General features: G+C 37.9%; 2 protein-coding genes across 20 annotated transcripts in view; one reads left to right on the forward strand and one right to left on the reverse strand.

Moving 5' to 3' along the window:
• FIP1L1 (factor interacting with PAPOLA and CPSF1) overlaps positions 1-9,695 on the reverse strand; it is a 100,278-nt gene extending 90,583 nt beyond the window's left edge. For 6 of the 19 annotated variants that reach the window (XM_044681264.1, XM_044681258.1, XM_044681262.1 and 3 more), the window contains exons 1-3: positions 9,479-9,687; positions 7,960-7,999; positions 536-593 (exon numbers count right to left, since the gene is read on the reverse strand). In XM_044681264.1, coding sequence (XP_044537199.1) covers positions 536-593; positions 7,960-7,999; positions 9,479-9,563 — 183 coding nt within the window. In that variant the 5' untranslated portion in view covers positions 9,564-9,687. Of the gene's footprint in view, positions 1-535; positions 594-7,959; positions 8,000-9,478 lie in introns of all 19 variants that reach the window. The other 13 variants (XM_044681255.1, XM_044681254.1, XM_044681252.1 and 10 more) reach the window with 5 other exon arrangements.
• Positions 9,696-12,406: 2,711 nt separating this feature from the next.
• SCFD2 (sec1 family domain containing 2) overlaps positions 12,407-17,882 on the forward strand; it is a 428,420-nt gene continuing 422,944 nt past the window's right edge. The window contains exon 1 of the mRNA XM_044681730.1: positions 12,407-13,244. Coding sequence (XP_044537665.1) covers positions 12,407-13,244 — 838 coding nt within the window. The remainder of the gene's footprint in view (positions 13,245-17,882) is intronic.

The following is a 17,882-nucleotide window of genomic DNA, read 5'->3' on the forward strand; positions in this document are numbered from 1 at the left end:
CAGGGCCTAAAATCTTATGATTCTTTGACTTAGTAGGCACTAGAACACCTAATCAAATCAAGAGGATAATTACTTCTCAATTTATACATAATTACTTATGACTATTATAAGCAAACTACTCTGGCTATGATTTTCCTAGACATAATATTCTGAGAAAGCAGAAAAAAATAACAAAAACAAAAGTCTGAATTTATGTAGTTCTTTGAAGTTAAAGTATTGTCCTTAAAGTTATCCTGTGAGGTAAATAATTAGAAATATTATTATTTATAAATAAGGAAGCTGAAGTTAATGGAGAACAAGTGATCTATTTAGTGTCATCCTTCTTAATTGGCTTGTAGGCTTATACGCTTCTAAAGTAAATGCTTTGTTTTTTTGTTTTTTTAAATATCAAATTCTACACTGAGGTTAAGACAGAAACTGAGATACTGTAATTTATCCTAATAAAGGCTTCCTCTTGACAAAGAAAAACACTTCTACAAAATACTCCACAGCATATAAGAATTCCTGGTTTGATAAGAGACATTATCAAATTTACCGGTTTTGATATCCCATTTTCTGCAGTTTCATCTTCAATTCCAGATGGAGGATTAGCACTTAAAAAAAAATACCAAAGTCACTTATTATATAACCAGTATATAAACACTCTAATATGCTACATTGGCATTTTTAAGGTCATTCATTCAAAAAAAGTATTGACTTCCACAAATACAGTATAACAGGACAACAAGAATCAAGACAATGGTACCAGGCTTCAAAACATTAATAATTTTGTTTCAGTTAAGGAGGGTTTGGGGGTGTGGTGGGAAAGAGAAGGAATATAGGCAAATAAAACTACAATGAAATGTGACAATGTAGCAAAAAGAACCAAAAGATTTATAAATTTGCATAGACAGATAGCTAGATGAATAAGTCAATGGATAATACTCTAAGGTTTACAAAGCTTTTTCTTATAATCATTTTACTCATTTTGGGCAAGCGAAGCGAATTGTTATTCATTACACATCTAATTAGAACTCAAATCTAGTCTCTTCACTCCAATCTAAGAGTTTTGAGAGTTCAAATGCAAGAAGAGATTACTTTTGGCTGATAACAAGTACTTACAGTAACCAATTCCACTCTTTAAATCAATGATCTATAATTTAATAGTCAATTAATTAAAACAGCAAATACTTGAAACTATTTTATGTGATTGTATAGAAAAGTCTTTCCATTAGGTAAGGAGTAATATACTCAATTATGACTACAAATTCCTATAAGATCACTTCAAATTTTTAAAAAAACAACATAACTTCTTAGAATCAATGCTATTTATTGGTTATAAGACAGAAGAGTGGTGAGCACTAGACAATGGGGTTAAGTGACTTGCTCAGGGTCATGCAGCTAGGAGGGATCTGAGGTCAAATTTGAACCTAGGATCTCTTGTCTCTAGGCCTGGCTTTCAATCCACTGCACCACCTATCTGCCTCACTTTGTTCTTTTTGTTACAAGACAAATATAACAACCACCTTCAAACATCATACATATGAATAAATAATGCTAATATTGATCAAAATAATATTTTCTGAGTAAAGATATCTGGCACTACACTAATACACCTTGGCCAAAGAAATCTTCTAATATCCATGTGAGTTGAACAACCTCATGTCTTAAGAAATTATGAATGTGATGAATACAAAGAAGCATGGAAAAGATCTACATGAACTGATACAGAATGAAGTAAAGCCAAGAAAACATCATGTACAGTACTTATACAACAATGTATGACTAAGAATAATCATGATTTGAAGTAAGAGATATGAGAAGACACCCTCATCCCATCTCTTTGTAGAATAGGTGATTCACAAGTACTATACATTATACTTATTTTCAGAGAGATCCCTGCCCCCTTTTTTTTCCCGTCTTTGGAAAAAAATATTTGTTTTAAGAGATAGTTCTATAAAGGGAAGGGGGAGGAATACTGGAACAAATTATGATGATATAAAAAAAGCAATATGAATCTTTTTTTTTTAATCCTTACCACTCTACCTTAGAACCAATACTGTGGTAGGCAATGGGAGTTAAGTGACTTGCCCAGGGTCACACAGGTAGGAAGTTTCCGAGGCCACATTTGAACCTAGGACATCCCATCTCTAGGTTTGACTCTAAATCTACTGAGTCACCCAGCTGTCCCTTATAAATCTATTTTTAAAAAACCACAAACATACTTGACAAAGAAGGACTATGAGAAACAAAGCAACTGGATGGCATATCAAAAACCTTTTAAATATTTAGTGTCAGGGTTCAGGAAAAGAATAATTTTCATTACTAAGTCCAATGTTCTCCAAACTAGATCTAAAATATTTACATCTTTGTTCTTGATTGATATTTTTTGTTTTTTAAATATTTCTAAATACAAATTACTCATGTCTTAATGCATTCTTTATATTCTTTGTTTCTTGTGCTATATAGCACTATTCCATTACATTTACAAATCACTATCTGGTTTTGTTGTCCAGTTGCTTTTCAGTAATGTCCAACTCTTTATGACCCCATTTAGGGTTTTCTTGGCAAAGATACTATTATTGTAGTTTGCTATTTTCTTCTCCAGCTTATTTTACAGATGAGGAAGTGAGGCAAAAAAGAGTTAAGACTTGCCAAAGATCACACAGCTACTAAGTGTCTGGGGCTGGATTTGAACTCAGGAAGATGTCTCCTAACTTTTAGCACAGCACTTTATCCATGGCAATTCCCTATTTGATGGTACCAATTTTATTTCCAGTTCTTTGCCACCACATAAAGTGCTGCAGGAAGAAGACATTCCTCTGCTGCTCCTTTGAAGAAGTAAGGATTCATTGGTTTGACTACCACATATGATGTCAGACTTTTTTTACATGTTGCAGAATTCATTTTTTAAATAAGAAATTGCTCTCTGGGAAGTATTGGGAAGACCTTTTATAAAAGATGGATGCATGAGGAAATGCAGATGATACAAAAGCAAAAGATACCACTAAAGTTTTAATTTTTAAAGAGGGCTTCAATGAATATTTGGGCACACACATGTAGACATAAAAAGATATATATACACATATATGTTATATATAGACATAAAAACACACACATATGTACATGGCATCTTTTGTTCTGAATCACTTGTATTTCCCAACACAGGTGTGTGTGTGTGAATGGAACATTTCTGTCTGACAGAAACCGTCTTAAGGTATATACTTGGTTTAGATCAAAGGGATGAACATTTTAGTCACTTAAAATTATTTTTATAATGGTTGCAGAAATTAACAGTTCTACCAACAGGTTATTAGTGTGCCTGACTTTCCCTAGCACTTCCAATATGAAGTTATCTCCGTCTCTTCTCATCTATGCCAGTTTGTTAGTTATGAAGTATAAATTGGTTTCAATAGTATTAATTCATGAAGATTCTTTTAAGTAAATTAATAAACTCCACTTTCAATTCAACAAATATTTATTAAGCACTTACTATGTGACAGGCAATGTGTTAAGTGCTGGGGGTACAAAGAAAGGCAAATAAAGTCCATACTCTCAAGTTCAAAATCTATTGTGTGGGTAGTGGGGAAGATTGAAGGTAATTGTGCATATTCAGGATAAATTAAAGGAGTCAGAGTGAAAATACATAGAAATAGGAGATGGAGATTCATAGAAAAAGAAAAATAAGGAGGTGAGCTGCACTGGATCTCAGACTATATGAGAAGGTAAGGTGAAAGAAGACTGGAAAAATGTGGCAGATTCTGAAGGGCTTTGAAAACCAAGAAGAGTATTTTATATTTGATCATAGAAGTTATATGGAGTTACAATAGTTTAATGAATTAGGTGATATGGTCTGTGCTTTTAGGAAGATCACTTTGATAATTGAGTGGAGAATGGAATGAAGTAGGGAAATATCATGGAGTGAGACCAACCAGTGACCTATTACAATAATTCAGGCAAGTCAGCAGAGAGAAAAGAGGTATTTGCAAGAAATATTTTGAAGGTATTATTGAACAGACTTAGGGAACTGATGGAAGAAGCAGCAAAGTGAAAAAGGAGTTAAGGATAAAACCTAGGTCCCTGATGGAGAACCTATGACCCTGCCCCCCCAACAAATGCAGGGGATGGGGCATCCTAGCCTCTCTTGACCATCCCAGGGGCTGTGAGTGGCTGTGCCCCTTCAGCTGAAGTGGGGAACTGTAAGGCTAGCTCTGAGGGTCTGGGCTGCTGGCCCAGGGCTGGTAGCCTGATCCTGCCCCCCCCCCCAAAGGCAAGGGGAGGGGTGGGGCGTGGCATGGGGGTTCCCAAAAAGGTTCACCATCACTGACCTAGGTTGTGAGTCTCAGTGACTGGGAAAATGGTGGTGTCCATAACTACAGAGAAGTTTGGAAGGGGAAGGGTTTATAGCAAAAATTCAGTTTTGAAAATGTTATGTTTAAGATGTTTATGGGACGAACAAGCCATTTGGTAGTTGGAGATGCAAGACTGGAAGTCAGGAAAGAAGTTAAGGTTGGATAAAAAGGTCTAAGAATTACCTATACAGAAATGAAAATTGAATCTATGGGAGTTGCTGGGATTGTCAAGCAATATAACATAGCTGGAGAAGAGAAGAAAGTCCAAGATAGCATGTACAACCTGGATGAAGATCCAGCAAGGGAAACTGAGGAGTGTTCAAACATATAGGACACTAGAGAAAGCAATGTCATAAAAACACAAAGAAGAGAATGCCAAGGACAAGAAAATGAAGAATAGGGTTGAAAGGATAAAGAGAAATCAAGAAGGATGAATACTGAAAAAAAAAAAGCCATTAAATTTAGCAACTAGAGATCATAAGTAAAATAACATTGGAGAGAAGAATTTAAGTTGGAAGTCAGATTATGAAATTAAGAGAGTGAGAGGAAAAGTGGAGGTACTGAATGTAGACAGCCTATACAAGGAGTTTAACCATGAAAGCAAGGAGAGAGAAAGGACACTGGCTAGATGGGTTAAAAAGATAAAATGAGGATTTTTCTGAGAATCAGAAGACATGGCCTCATTTGTAAGCAGTGGGAAGCAGCCAGTAGAAAGGAAAGATTGAGGACAGTGAGAATCGTCAATCTACTAAAGAATGCTGGATGGAATAGAATCACTGATGGTATAAGAGGGATTTGTCTTGCCAAAGAGCAAGATCACCTTTTCATATGAGATCGAAAGGAAGGAGAATATAGTGTCACAAGGTATCCGAGTGAGGTGGGATGAAGATAAATAAGCTCTTAATAAAAGCCTTCATTTTTTTCAGACAAATATGAGAAAAGGCTCTCGGCTGAGAGGGCAAGAGAAAGGGAGAAAACAGACACAATGGAAAGGTTTGGAAAAGTTACTATAGGAAGGAGGACAGTGAATCATGATAGAGGTATAAAAGGGTTGTCCTAGTGACAGCCTAGTTGAAATTATATAACATATTTTAGTGGACACTATCAGCATGATTTTATGATTTTTTTTCTAGCTTTGTAGAAAAGCACATAAGAGTGAAGGCAGTGGATGATTGGAATAATTCAAGGTAGCAGTTTCCCAAGGCCAGTTGGTAAAAGGATAAAGATGGGTTCATGAAAGGGTCAAGTTGGGTATAAGATAGGAAAGTGTAGCCAGGGCAGGGGTGATGGCCTGGGGAAGAACTGAGAGGTAGAAGAACTAGAAGTTTTAGTGAGGATGAAGGATAGGTTAAGGGGTTGCTAGGAAGGTTATGTGAACAGTGAACGGATTATGATCAGATAAAGGAATTTCAGAGTAGTGTTAATATTTGACAGAAAAAGCCTTCCATTTCTGTTAAAACACTGCTCTCTTCCTGAACTGTCATCCTCCCTCATGCTAGTCTGTTAAATCCCCATCCATTCTTTAAAACTTTAGGGATGCAGTGGAAAGAAAGATGGATTTCAGGTCAAAAGAATTTGGTTCACATTCTGGCTCTGTCATGTATTCCTAAGCGAATAATGTAATCTCTGTGGGCTTCAGGTTCCTCATCTGTAAAATAAGACACTGTGACTACATAACTTTCTGTGAACATAAATAAAATGATCCCTTTTCCATAAAGCCTTTCTTCTTTCTATCCCCACCAAACTTGCCTTTATTCATTTACTGAACATATATTTAGTACTTGCAGACCATGGGGGATGGTATAAATTTAATTATATCATGATCCCTGCTCTTATGAAATTTAAATGTCAAATAAGGACTGACATAAAACTAAGTATAATACACAAATTACATGAGAAATGCACCAGAATGGGAACACAAATTGGTATGTTAAGTCCATCACTACTAACCATAATAATGAGCCTTTAATCATTAAATGTGAACTTTTGAAATTCAGCCAAAATGCAAAATGAAATGCATTAGTAGTATTTATAGGCTACTAATTAAAAATTTTTAAATTAAATTAACCCAAATAAAACCTACCTAAGTCATTATTACTGAATATAATAATGATTCAACTGACTAAATCAACACTTCAAAACTAAAAATTCCAAAGTCTTTTGGGTCCATGAACCACAATCACCACCATTACTGTAAAGTGTAATCAATTAGAAACTTTGCAACACTAGTGTAATTTTATAAAGAAAGGTATCTCAGAATTCCTTTCTTAAAATATAAGATCATTACAATGATAATATACAAAGACTGAAGACAATTTACTTTAGGTTACTCAGAACTGATATGGATAGTCTTTAACTTAAAGATGGGTTGCCTTTTATAAGCTTGTAAAAAAGTTAGAAAGTTATCTTCCTATAGAAACTGAAAACTGATTAGATTCAAGTCTTGCTCACCAGCCTACTTAACTCAAGAATGTAAGCAAACTTTCATACTAAGAGTATCTATCTTGAGTACTATTAGGGAGTCCCCTTTTATATAGTGGTTTCTGGTTTGAGCACTTTTTTTTTTTCAAAACCCTATGAAGTTGGTAGTAACAAGTATTAATATCCTCAATTTACAAATAAGGAAACCAAGGCTCAGGGAGGTTAAATGTCTTGCCCAATGTCACAGAACTAGGAAAGATCTTTCAAATGCAGATACTTTGCTCTTTCCACTATAAACTTGTAACATGAACAGGCTAGGAAGGCTTACAAATAGTAATGACAATATAGAAAACTGTCTCCTAAATTTTCTCACTGCTTTCTTCTGTATCCAGAAATTCTCTGCAAGTTCACATTTTTTTCACAGCTGGGTTATGGTCTTAATGGTGAAGAGGCAGGGCAGGGTGTAAGACGGCAATCTGTTTATAAGTTTTTTTTTATATTATTAATGCTATAAAAGGTAGCCACACATTCATCCTAGCACTCTATAGACAAAGATTTGCCCTTCTAACAAGCTTTGAGCAAAACAAATTGCTTCAAGGTAATATTTTTGGTCCTTGTATTATTAATTTTGATTATTAATTAAAATTTTAGAAAAGACTAATGATATTAGAAACTAAAAGAAATAACCTATTTATATACAGATTCACTAAAATCACTGTAAGTTGGTAAATAGTAAAATTGTGTGAAAAGAACAAAAAATGCCAGGTGCTAAGTTTTTAGCCTAAGAGGTAGCATGGTACTAAGGATCAAAAGTTGGCCTATAAGACAAGATGATCTGACACATAATGGTTGTGTGACCTTGGGGAGCTCATTTAATCTCTCTACTCTAGGAAGTACTAAGACTATAAGATGTAAAGAACTGGTGCCAGCCTGTATTGGTGTAAGACAAGGCATTTCCTTACACAAGAGTTCCCAATGCCAATAAAATGATAGGTCCAGTCCCTATCTCTAAGTTGCAGACCAAAAAAAAAGAGAGAGAGAGAAAATATTTCTCTATATTTTATAAGCAGGTTCTTAAAACTTTAACCAAATAAAAATTTCAGCTTAACCTTAAAAATCACCTATAAAATCCAAATTCATAAGTGTTAATAATTGTGAGGGTACTGCTACATGATTAGTACAGGTACTGATAGATAATTTCACTGACCTGGCATTTTCTTCTTCTGGTCTTTCAACTTCATTTTCATCTGTCAAGAAAAAAAGAGGGAAAAAAAAAAACTGTCAACGAATCTTTACTTTAAAAACTGGAAGAACAAGTACTACTAATCCAATCTTTCAAAAATTTACCATGTAGAGTACATAGACATATAGTCCTCCTTAAAATACTTAAAAATCTGTGGTTATTATTTCTTAAAAATAGAAAATCAGACCTTATTTCTATATATCAAATTAGTTTTGTTTTGGTTTTTTTTTTGGTTTTTAAACCCTTAACTTCTGTGTATTAGCTCATAGATGGAAGAGTGATAAGGGTGGGCAATGGGGGTCAAGTGACTTGCCCAGGGTCACACAGCTGGGAAGTGTCTGAGGTCGGATTTGAACCTAGGACCTCCCATCTCTAGGCCTGGCTCTCAATCCACTGAGCTACCCACCTGCCCCCTTCAAATTAGTTTTTAAGTTACTCAAGTATTGAAACTTCATCATTCAAAATTTCAAATATTTAATGCTAATGATAAACCCTTCCTGCCAAAACAGTCTAATTTGGTTTCATCAAAGGGATGCACAGTACAGACTTGTATCATCTTAATTATGTAATTCCAAAAACATGACATGGCATCCAGAAGACAATTGGGTGCCACTACACTCGTTCAAATGTTAAACATATGGCTATTTTAACAGGCAAACAGCATCAAATTCTCTTTTATAAAAAAAAAACACATGAAAAAATCTAATGTCAATATTAACTAACTTAAAAAGAAAAGTCAGTTTAACGAGATGTCAGTAGAATGAGGGAGGCCAAATCCATTTATTCAACAAACATTTATTAACTAGCTTGTGATTCAGGGGTAAAAATGCAAAACGTCTCAAATTATTACTACAGCTAACATTAATTAGGGTGATGCGCTAACATTTTACTGGCTACTACTCAGGGTGCTACTATATAGTCGCTAATGAAAATGACAAAAATAAAAAAGTGAGTCGAGCTCTGTAGGAATCCCTAAGTAACTTCGAATTATGTGATGAACACACAGGCAGCTAGGTAGCAAACGAGCCTACTGTTTCGCATATTTTGTTTTACTTCCTGGGGTGTTTCTAAAACGGAAGAAGCATTAGCATCTAGACTCTGGATTCTCATAACAAAAGTAAAGGAGAATAAAAGCATGAACACAGCCTCCCGGGGTGCACCACTGAAGTGAACCAGGCCTTACACCCAAAAGGTGGTGGGCAGGCCGCTGGGGTCCAAGGAGGTTCCCAGCTCCCCAGTTCCCGGGGCCAGAGCTTGGGTCTCAGGGTCGTGGGAAGCGTGGGCTGTGGGTGGAGGAGTACACCAAGGATTTACGCACGCCGCGCTCGGGCCTAGCGGCCCGGCCAGTATGGGGAAGCCTGGGGCCCCGGCCCGAAGCGCAAGCCCCTACCCTCACTTCGTGGAACTAAGAGAGAAAAAGAGGCCAGGAGCAAACCGGAGGGGGAGGGGAAAGGGGAGAAGGGACGACACTAAAATTCCGTACCGCCATAGAGCCACTCTTCCTCCTCATCCCCACCGGTCCCGCCGCTCAGCTCCGACACCAGGCGCTCCACCTCCCCGGCCGACATGGCCGCCCGGACCACGACTGAGAACAGACGTGTGGACTACCAGCCGGGTCTTCCCCTCAGCTCCGCTTCCGAAGGGGAGCGTGAGGGCGCGAGCTAGGGAACGGCACAGGCGCGCTGGTTTCGTAGCCAGCAGAGGTGGCGGTCGCGATGACGAGCCCACAAGCACAGGTTCGGTCGCGCAAGCGCAGCTCCATCTGAGCCGCGCGATGCTAGGGCAGCCCGGCCAGGTACGCGCGCGCTTGCGTGAGCACGTGCGCGAACGCAAGGCAAGCGACCGCCCCACCCTCGCACGCTTCGTGGGGAGGGTGGTTCTTCAACCCTGATTTCCTGTCTCTCAGGACGTCCTTCCTCTCTTTTAGACTCTGCCATTTCTTGACCCTGACAGCTTTTGGATGCTATTCCTTCTCTGGGCTTCTACTATAAGCACATTCTTTTCTTAGGTTCGCCGGTTTTTTTCCTTCCCCTTCCCCGCCCCCAATCTTAAGAAAAACATCCTGTTTTGCCAAGGATCCAGGATTAGTTCTCTGCTTAAGTGAATGGGCTTATTGTCTTCTTGGCACCGAGAACAAACAATTCAATTTCAACTCAGTTAACAATCCTAGACTTTTTTTTTTTTTTTTTTTTTTAAGACGTGGCTAATCCAAAAGTCGTCCCTATTCCTAGTAGAAAGAAATTAAATTTTGTTCGGAATGCCAATAAATGGAGGTACAGCATTGATCTACATACCATCAAATTTACAAAAAAATCTTTTCTGAAAAAGAAATACTTATACCTAGGTACTCTAATCAATGCAGTGATCCAAAACAATTCCAAAGGACCTATGATGAAAAATGCTATCCATCTCCATAGAGAACTCATGTACTCTGCAGGTTGAAACAGTTTTTTGGGGGGGGAAGGGGTTTGCAACATGGTTAATATGGAACCACATTTTGATGATTTCACATGTGTAATTGATATATTGCTTGGCTTAACAATGGGTGGGGAAGGGCTGGAGGAAGGGACAGTGTTTTGAATTCAAAGTGTAAAAAAAATACAAAAATAAAAGAAGTTCTATTTTAAGATTGTGTTGACCTCTGATCCTACCTTCCAGTTCTCTTAAATGCATCCTTGCTTTACAGCAGTAATGTAGAATGATGGATAGAGTTGGAGACTTGGATTCAGAAGGCTCTGTGTTAAAATCTTAGACTCTTATTAACCCTATGTTAACTTACCTACTGGCAAGTCTCAGACTCTCAGATTCTCAGTTTAGCTTTTGGTAAATGCCCAATTTTTGTAATATCTATTTGAGTACTGGTGTTTAGTGTTGGCATTCAATTTCTTAAGATAATTTTATTATTGGTAATAGCAGCACATTAAAATTTAGAACGTATTTTCCTCAAAACAACTCTATGATGAAGTTAATTACCATTTTATAGGTGAACGAATTTAGATTAGGAGACTATTCTTTGGTAGCACAGCTACAAAGATATCAAGGCTAAAACTCCATATTAGATATTTTTATTTCAACTCCAGTGTCACCACATCACACTGCTACCTCTTTTAAGTTTTGTCAAGAGATAACTGTCATTTAGAAATATTTCCTTCCTGTATCCTTTTCTCTTTTCACTCAATATTATTTCACTTTTTGAAATTATCAGCTCCCATGGATTCAATGATCATCTCTCTGCAGATGATTGCCATAACTTCTCTCCTGACTCCAGTCTAGCATCTCCAACTAACTTTTGGACATTTCAAATTGGAGGTCCCATAGACCTCTTATATTTAACACCTCCAAGATTGAACCTATTATCTTTTCCCAAAAATTCTCCCTCTTCAAAACTTCCTTATTACCATCTTGGTGCCACTATCTTCCCAGTCATTTAGTCTCACAACCCAAGTGGTTGTCCTTGATTCTTCCACTCTCATCAGTTCTGTGGCCAAGTTCGTGATGCTACCTATGAAATATCTCTTACATATACTTCCTTCTGTCCTCTGGCTTCCCATAGTTCTCCCCACTCTAGACTATCCTCCATTCATCTATCAAAGTAATCTTCCTAAAACATAGGTCTGACCTTATTAGCCACTTAATTATTAAAATACAGTGAATCCCTTTTATGTTTATGATCAAATATAAAATGTTTTGGTTTTTAAAGTCTCCATAATTTGGTCCCTTCCTATTCAGTCTTGTTACATTTTACTTCTCTCACAGCACTCTGAGCCAATGCCACTGGCTTCCTTGATGTTTCTATTATATGACTGGCCATGTCCCATTTCCATGCATTTTCACTGTCGGTCCCCCATGCCTGGAGTTTTTTTCCTTCCACAACTCTGTCGCTATCTTTTCTCTGACATTTTAAAGTCTCAGCCAAAATTCTACCTTCTGTAAGAAGTCTTTCTTGTTCCCTCTTAGATCGTTTCCAATTTACCTATTATGTATAAACTTTTTCATATATTGTCTACCCTATTAGACTGTGTGCTCCTCGAGAGCAGGACATGTCTTTGGTTTTCTTTATATACCTATCATTTAGCACATTGACGAGAACATAGAAGGCATTTAATACATGCTTCTTGACTTGACAACATTTTCTATGAAGTTGAAAGTCTTCTCTGAAGCCTGACTTTTCCGAGCCCCTTCACTGGGACTCAAACTCCTCTCATTCTCAGCCCCAGTCAGAGTAGACCAGAACCCACCAATCACCGCGCAGTTTCGGTATACGTCATCATCCAGCGCCCAAAGCCAACGCGTCAGAGGTAGTAGTAGTACCACGTGTACTATGTGTTGACTGTCACCTATACCACTGGTCAGTTCCTGGACCCGGGGAATTCGGTGGGATCACTCCGATCTGAGTTCCTTCCCCGCCACGATGAGCACCCTGGACGCGTTGTCTTTTACCCAGCAAGCCTGGGAGCAGGTGTTAGCCAAAGCAAAGCGGGCGCTGGTTTACCTGGACGCCGCCTGCGCCGAGAGCCTGCACTGGAGCTGTGGCTCGGGGCGGCTGCTCCAGGCAGTAGGGGGTCCTGTGTGTGACCTGCTGGAGTTTGGACCGCAGGCGGTGGGAGGGGGACCGGGACAGCCCAAAGCCGTGTTCGTGCTGAGCTGTCTGCTCAAGGGCCGAACTGTGGAGACCCTGAGGGACATTCTCGGACGGAGCCATTTCCAGTACTGCGTGGTGGTCACGGCCGTAGGCCACCCCGCCCACCTTACTGCCAGCCACCTGCCGGCCGGGGCAATGGCTGAATTGGAAGGGCAGCAGCCTGTGTTCGAGCAACTGGAGGAGAAGCTGTGTGAATGGATGGGCAACATGAAGTACACGGCCGAGGTACTGCATGCCCCTCTGCTGCTCGCCCCGGTTGCTCCCCATCTGGCTTTAACCCCGGCCTTCGCCTCCCTCTTCCCTCTTCTACCCCGAGATCTGAAATTCTTGAACAGCGCCCGGCCTGACAAGAAGAAGCTGGGAAGCTTGGCTGAGGTGGACGCCTCTACCTTAACCCCTGAGCTCCTCCTGCAAATCAGATGCCTAGTGTCCAGCCTCAGCGCCTTTTGTGAATATCTCGGCGTACGAGAGGAATGTTTTTCTGTTGGGACCTTTAGCCGCATCATCGCGGCAGACCTAGCCAACTATGCACCTGCCAAGAACAGGAGAAAAGCCGCAGCGGGCAGGGCATCTGTGGTCTTTGTGGACCGGACTTTGGATCTTACAGGTTAGTAGTGCTTATTGCTTGGTACTTTCCCAACCGCCTAATAAAGTGCTGAAACTTCCAGGTATTAGAAAAGTTTAGGAGTTTTAGGGTCCTAGAAGCCCCATGGAAGTAGTCACTCTTCACTCAAAAACCTCAAATAGATTTTTCAGGGGCTCATGCCCTAGTGGTACCTCCTGGAAAAGAAGAGGAATGTTTATTTCAGCCTTATTGGAGAATTCTTTTCAGGACAACAGGCATTAGTGTTGATAAGACAACATGTGCTTTGAGTTAGTTTGCTGGGAAAGGAAAACGGTTGGTAATTAGTTAGTGTAATTCTTTTTCTTTGGATTGAATATGAAACACAAAAACAACAGGTGGGAGTTGAAAAGCAATGGTAAATCTTATGTTAATTAGAACTTTCAGCTATACTTACTGTGTAATTTAATCATTATAGGATGTCCAGTCGGCAGTGTATAAAGCTGACGCTCCTCAGAAAATTAATATTCAAAGAAATTTAAATCTTGGATCTTACCCTTTAGGTCAATATAGCTGTAGAGAATCACTTGATTTTTCTTCAGTTTTGTTAAAAGTAATGCTCACTTTTTCACAAGATTGTTGTATTTTAAAGAAAATTATTTTTTCAGCATATTTAGCTTTTCCATGAAAGACACTGTGTAAATGTTTTTTTAAATGATTTCCACAAAGTAAAAATGTGTATTTTTTATGAAATTTTCTTTGTTAAGCTGATCATCATTCATCTCATCTTTTTGTCTTGTTTCCACTTAGACAAATGCTAATTTCCTAGCATTTGAGTTCTTTCTGCTTTTTATATCTGGGAAAATAGGAAATATCCTTCCTGCTATACAATTGTTTTTATAGTTGAAGCACTATTTACCACAAATTTCCTATGTGTGTTCCTGTGATTTGAATATGCAAAATATGTCACTTCTTTCCTCTAAGGAGCTTACAATGAAAAACAGATCACAGTAATTGTTGTTGTTTAATTGTGTCAGATTCTTCGTGACCTTGTTTGGGGTTTTCTTGGCAAAGATTCTGGAGTAGTTTGTTATTTCCTTCTCCAGTTCATTTTACAGATGAAGAACTGTGTAAACAAGGTTAAGTGGCTCACCTAGGATCATACAGCTAGTTAAGTTTTTGGTGCCAGATTTGAACTAAAAAAGATGAGTCTTCCCAACACCAGGTTTGGTAATCTATCCACTGTGCCACATAGTTGTCTTATCACTACAAAATGAAAGTATGTACACAAAAGAGGAGATTTAGCTTTATACATTGCCAACTTGGGTCAATAAGCTTTCCTTTTCAAAATACAAACCTTTTGGGGTTGTCAGTTTTTCTTGAATCAATCAATCAGCAAGTATTTATTAATCACTTATTGCATTTTAGGCACGGGAGATACAAAGAGAAAAATGAATGAGTTCCAAAAGAAAAGAAAGAGCAAATACCAAAGATTAACTTTTTGAAAGTTCATTTTTTTTCCTGGTTGGTACTGAGAAAAGATTGTTACTATGTTATATCAAGATTCAGCATAATTCAGTATGCATTTTATGCATATTTCTTAGCAGTGAAGAATCTAATTTTTGAATTGTAAAAGTGGGAATTAAATATGGTGGTAAGGGCATTAACTCTTATACTTTGTAAGGCAAACTTTGTAGCAGGGATATGTTTGTATTCAGGAAATACTTGATTTGGAGAAGTGAGAATACATGGTAGATACCTGTGGGAGTAGATATTCCAAGGCAGCTGATGAGACAGGTCTGGAGTCAGAAAAGATTTTTGACATTTAGTAGCTATGTGACTCTGGGCAAGTCACTTAATATCTTTGTTTCCTTGACTATATGAAGGAAATAATAATAGCATCTAACTCACAAAGTTGTTTTAAGAATCAAATGAGCTAATAATTGTAAAAACTGCCAGTACCTGACACATAGTAGGTTTGTTCCCATATCCCTTCCCTTCTAAGGCTTAGGAAGTAAAGTGAGAATGCTCAGTGTTCCAAGTGGGGAAATTATACAGAGGGAGCAATTAATGAGTTTGCTATTTAGGATAAAGAGAACCGATAAAGCACCTGTAAGTGGAATAGGAGGTTTTAAAGTCCAATACAGAACATAGAAAAGGGCTAAAGGGATGTCATTATGCATGAAACAAATCATATATAATGATGAGATTAGTTGTAGCTCATAGATTTTGTCTCTTTATTTTATGTTCACAACTTATACTTAAAAGAGAAGTTAGAATGTTTCTTCTTAGCACTTAATATTGTAGAGGAATAGATAAACTATGAATATGAATATGAAGGCTAACAATATATTATTAAGAATTCACATTAATGTAATGTTTTAAATTTAAGCACTTTCATCATCAGGGGAATGATGGTAGGTAGTACAATTATTATCTCCATCTTAGAAGCTGAATTAGTGAGATTTGTGTCTTCGCTAATGTCACACAACTGCAAAGCATCAGATGCAGTACACTCTTGAGCCTAGGTCCAGTGAGATTTTCCCTACCCAAAAGTAGAATATGAAGTGACAAAGAATGGAATGGAATGAGGAATCAAGTAAAATTCTGAATTTTCTCTTTTGAAAGGACATCATCTTCTACTGCTGTAGAGAAATCAAATAGTAGGAACAAGTTTGACAGAATGAAATAGCTCAGTTATTGGTGAGACACATCAAATATGAAAGGTCAGTCAGAAGATAGTAGAGATTTAATATTGAAGGAGCATTAGAACTGTTCTTTTACTGAGAGCATATAATGCCATGGCTTCCTAAAAGAACCTAACACTGCTTAAATGGCCAAGAATAGCAGAGAAACCACTTTATCCAGGGAGAAACTCAGAAGGGGTACATGATGCAGACTTTTCCCCAAAAGAGATCATGAGTATCTGGGCCTTTAATTCAGAATTTTGAGTTGCCTTTGGCAAATGGATTTCTCTATTCATGTACATTATCACTTGATTTTTCTTAGTTTCTCTCAATGTACATAAAATCCTCCTTGAAGAGCCCTGTGTATTAGTGGGAGAGTGTGACTTAATTGTGAACGGACACTTAAGGCTTGACCTTCTTGTTATTTTTCATTTCTAATGAGTAAATGCTGATTATTCTTGCTTTTTTCCTTATCACTTAGTAAATGTTCCACATTTAAGAGTCCGTGGAGGGGGCAGCTGAGTAGCTCAGTGGATTGAGAGCTAGTCCTAGAGATTGGAGGTCCTAGGTTCAAATCTGGACTCAGACACTGCCCAGCTGTGTGACCCTGGGCAAATCACTTGATTCCCTTTGCCTACCCTTACCACTCTTCTCCCTTGGAGCCAATACACAGTATTGACTCCAAGACAGAATGTAAGGGTTTAAAAAAAAAAAAAGTCAGTAGTGTCATTGTGATTGGTTTTGTATAAATGAGAAGCACATTAGTGGGGGGTCAGAAAGTAAAGGGGTAATAAAAATGTATCCTTTTCACACTAATTACTCCTAGGACCCTGCAGAAGTACTAGTAGAGTGGTCATGCTCGGGGCCAATTTCCTATTCTGAGAAAGCCCTTCATTCTTCAGACTTACCAGTGTGAGTGCAGACTGGACTGTAGAGAACCAGACCAAAAAGAAAGAACAGAGATACAGTGGCTATGTCAGATGCCAAGGTACAGGCTACACTACCTTAATGAATTCATGCCACATCTGTACCCATGCTACACCAGTAAGAGAACAACTTAATCTCATTGTATTCTCCCTTGGAATACTGTGTCTAGCCTTGAGTGCTATATTTCAGAAGGATTGTTTTAATTTAATTTAATTCAATTTAATTAATAATGCCTCCCTACTCATCTCTGAATAACTGTGACTTTTATCTACCTTTTGGTATATGATGTATTACAAGTGAAGTTACTTTTTGTATTTTAATTATGGTAGATCCTCACACATGTTCTAGTTAGCTTGTTGTACTTCAATGCTCCAATTAACATTACTTTTGATCCTCTCTCATAAAGAACAGGTTGCATTGAGTTGAATAGCTTGTGAATATGGTTCTTTCCCTGTCAAATTATAGTCTACTATACATAGTACTTATATACTTTAGTTACTAGTTAGAGAATTTGGATATTATGTTGGCCCATTCTTTAAAATAACAACAACAAACAAACAACCTCTTACCTTCTGTCTTAGAATAAGTACTATATATTGGTTCCAAGGTAGAAGAGTGATAAAGACTAGGCAATGAGGTTTAAGTGACTTGCCCAGGTTCATACAAGAGTCATTCTTTATAGAGACATAGAGAGTATTTCATAATGAGTTTCATAATGATTCTGGGTCAGCAAATTGGCATTGTGGCATATTGGTCTATATACCACACTTCATCTGCCTGGATGGAAAAATTGTCAATACAGTTTATGAACTTTATTGATATTTAAATTGACCTGTAAACTCTTTGATCATCCTGTAGTGATGCAAATTGCAATCCATCCTTGCATGCTTCCTTACCCTGGGACATTATTATTCATATCCTGCAAATTCAGTGGTTTCAACCATGTTAATTCCTTTATGTCTCACATTTCATGAGAACCAATGATGATAGACTTTCCATCTGTTATCCCTTACTAATATGACATGACTAACCCACATTTTATTTTATTCATATTATCTTTCATGACATC

This window comes from Gracilinanus agilis, chromosome 6 (genome assembly GCF_016433145.1).
Source record: "Gracilinanus agilis isolate LMUSP501 chromosome 6, AgileGrace, whole genome shotgun sequence".
Lineage (NCBI taxonomy): Eukaryota > Metazoa > Chordata > Mammalia > Didelphimorphia > Didelphidae > Gracilinanus > Gracilinanus agilis.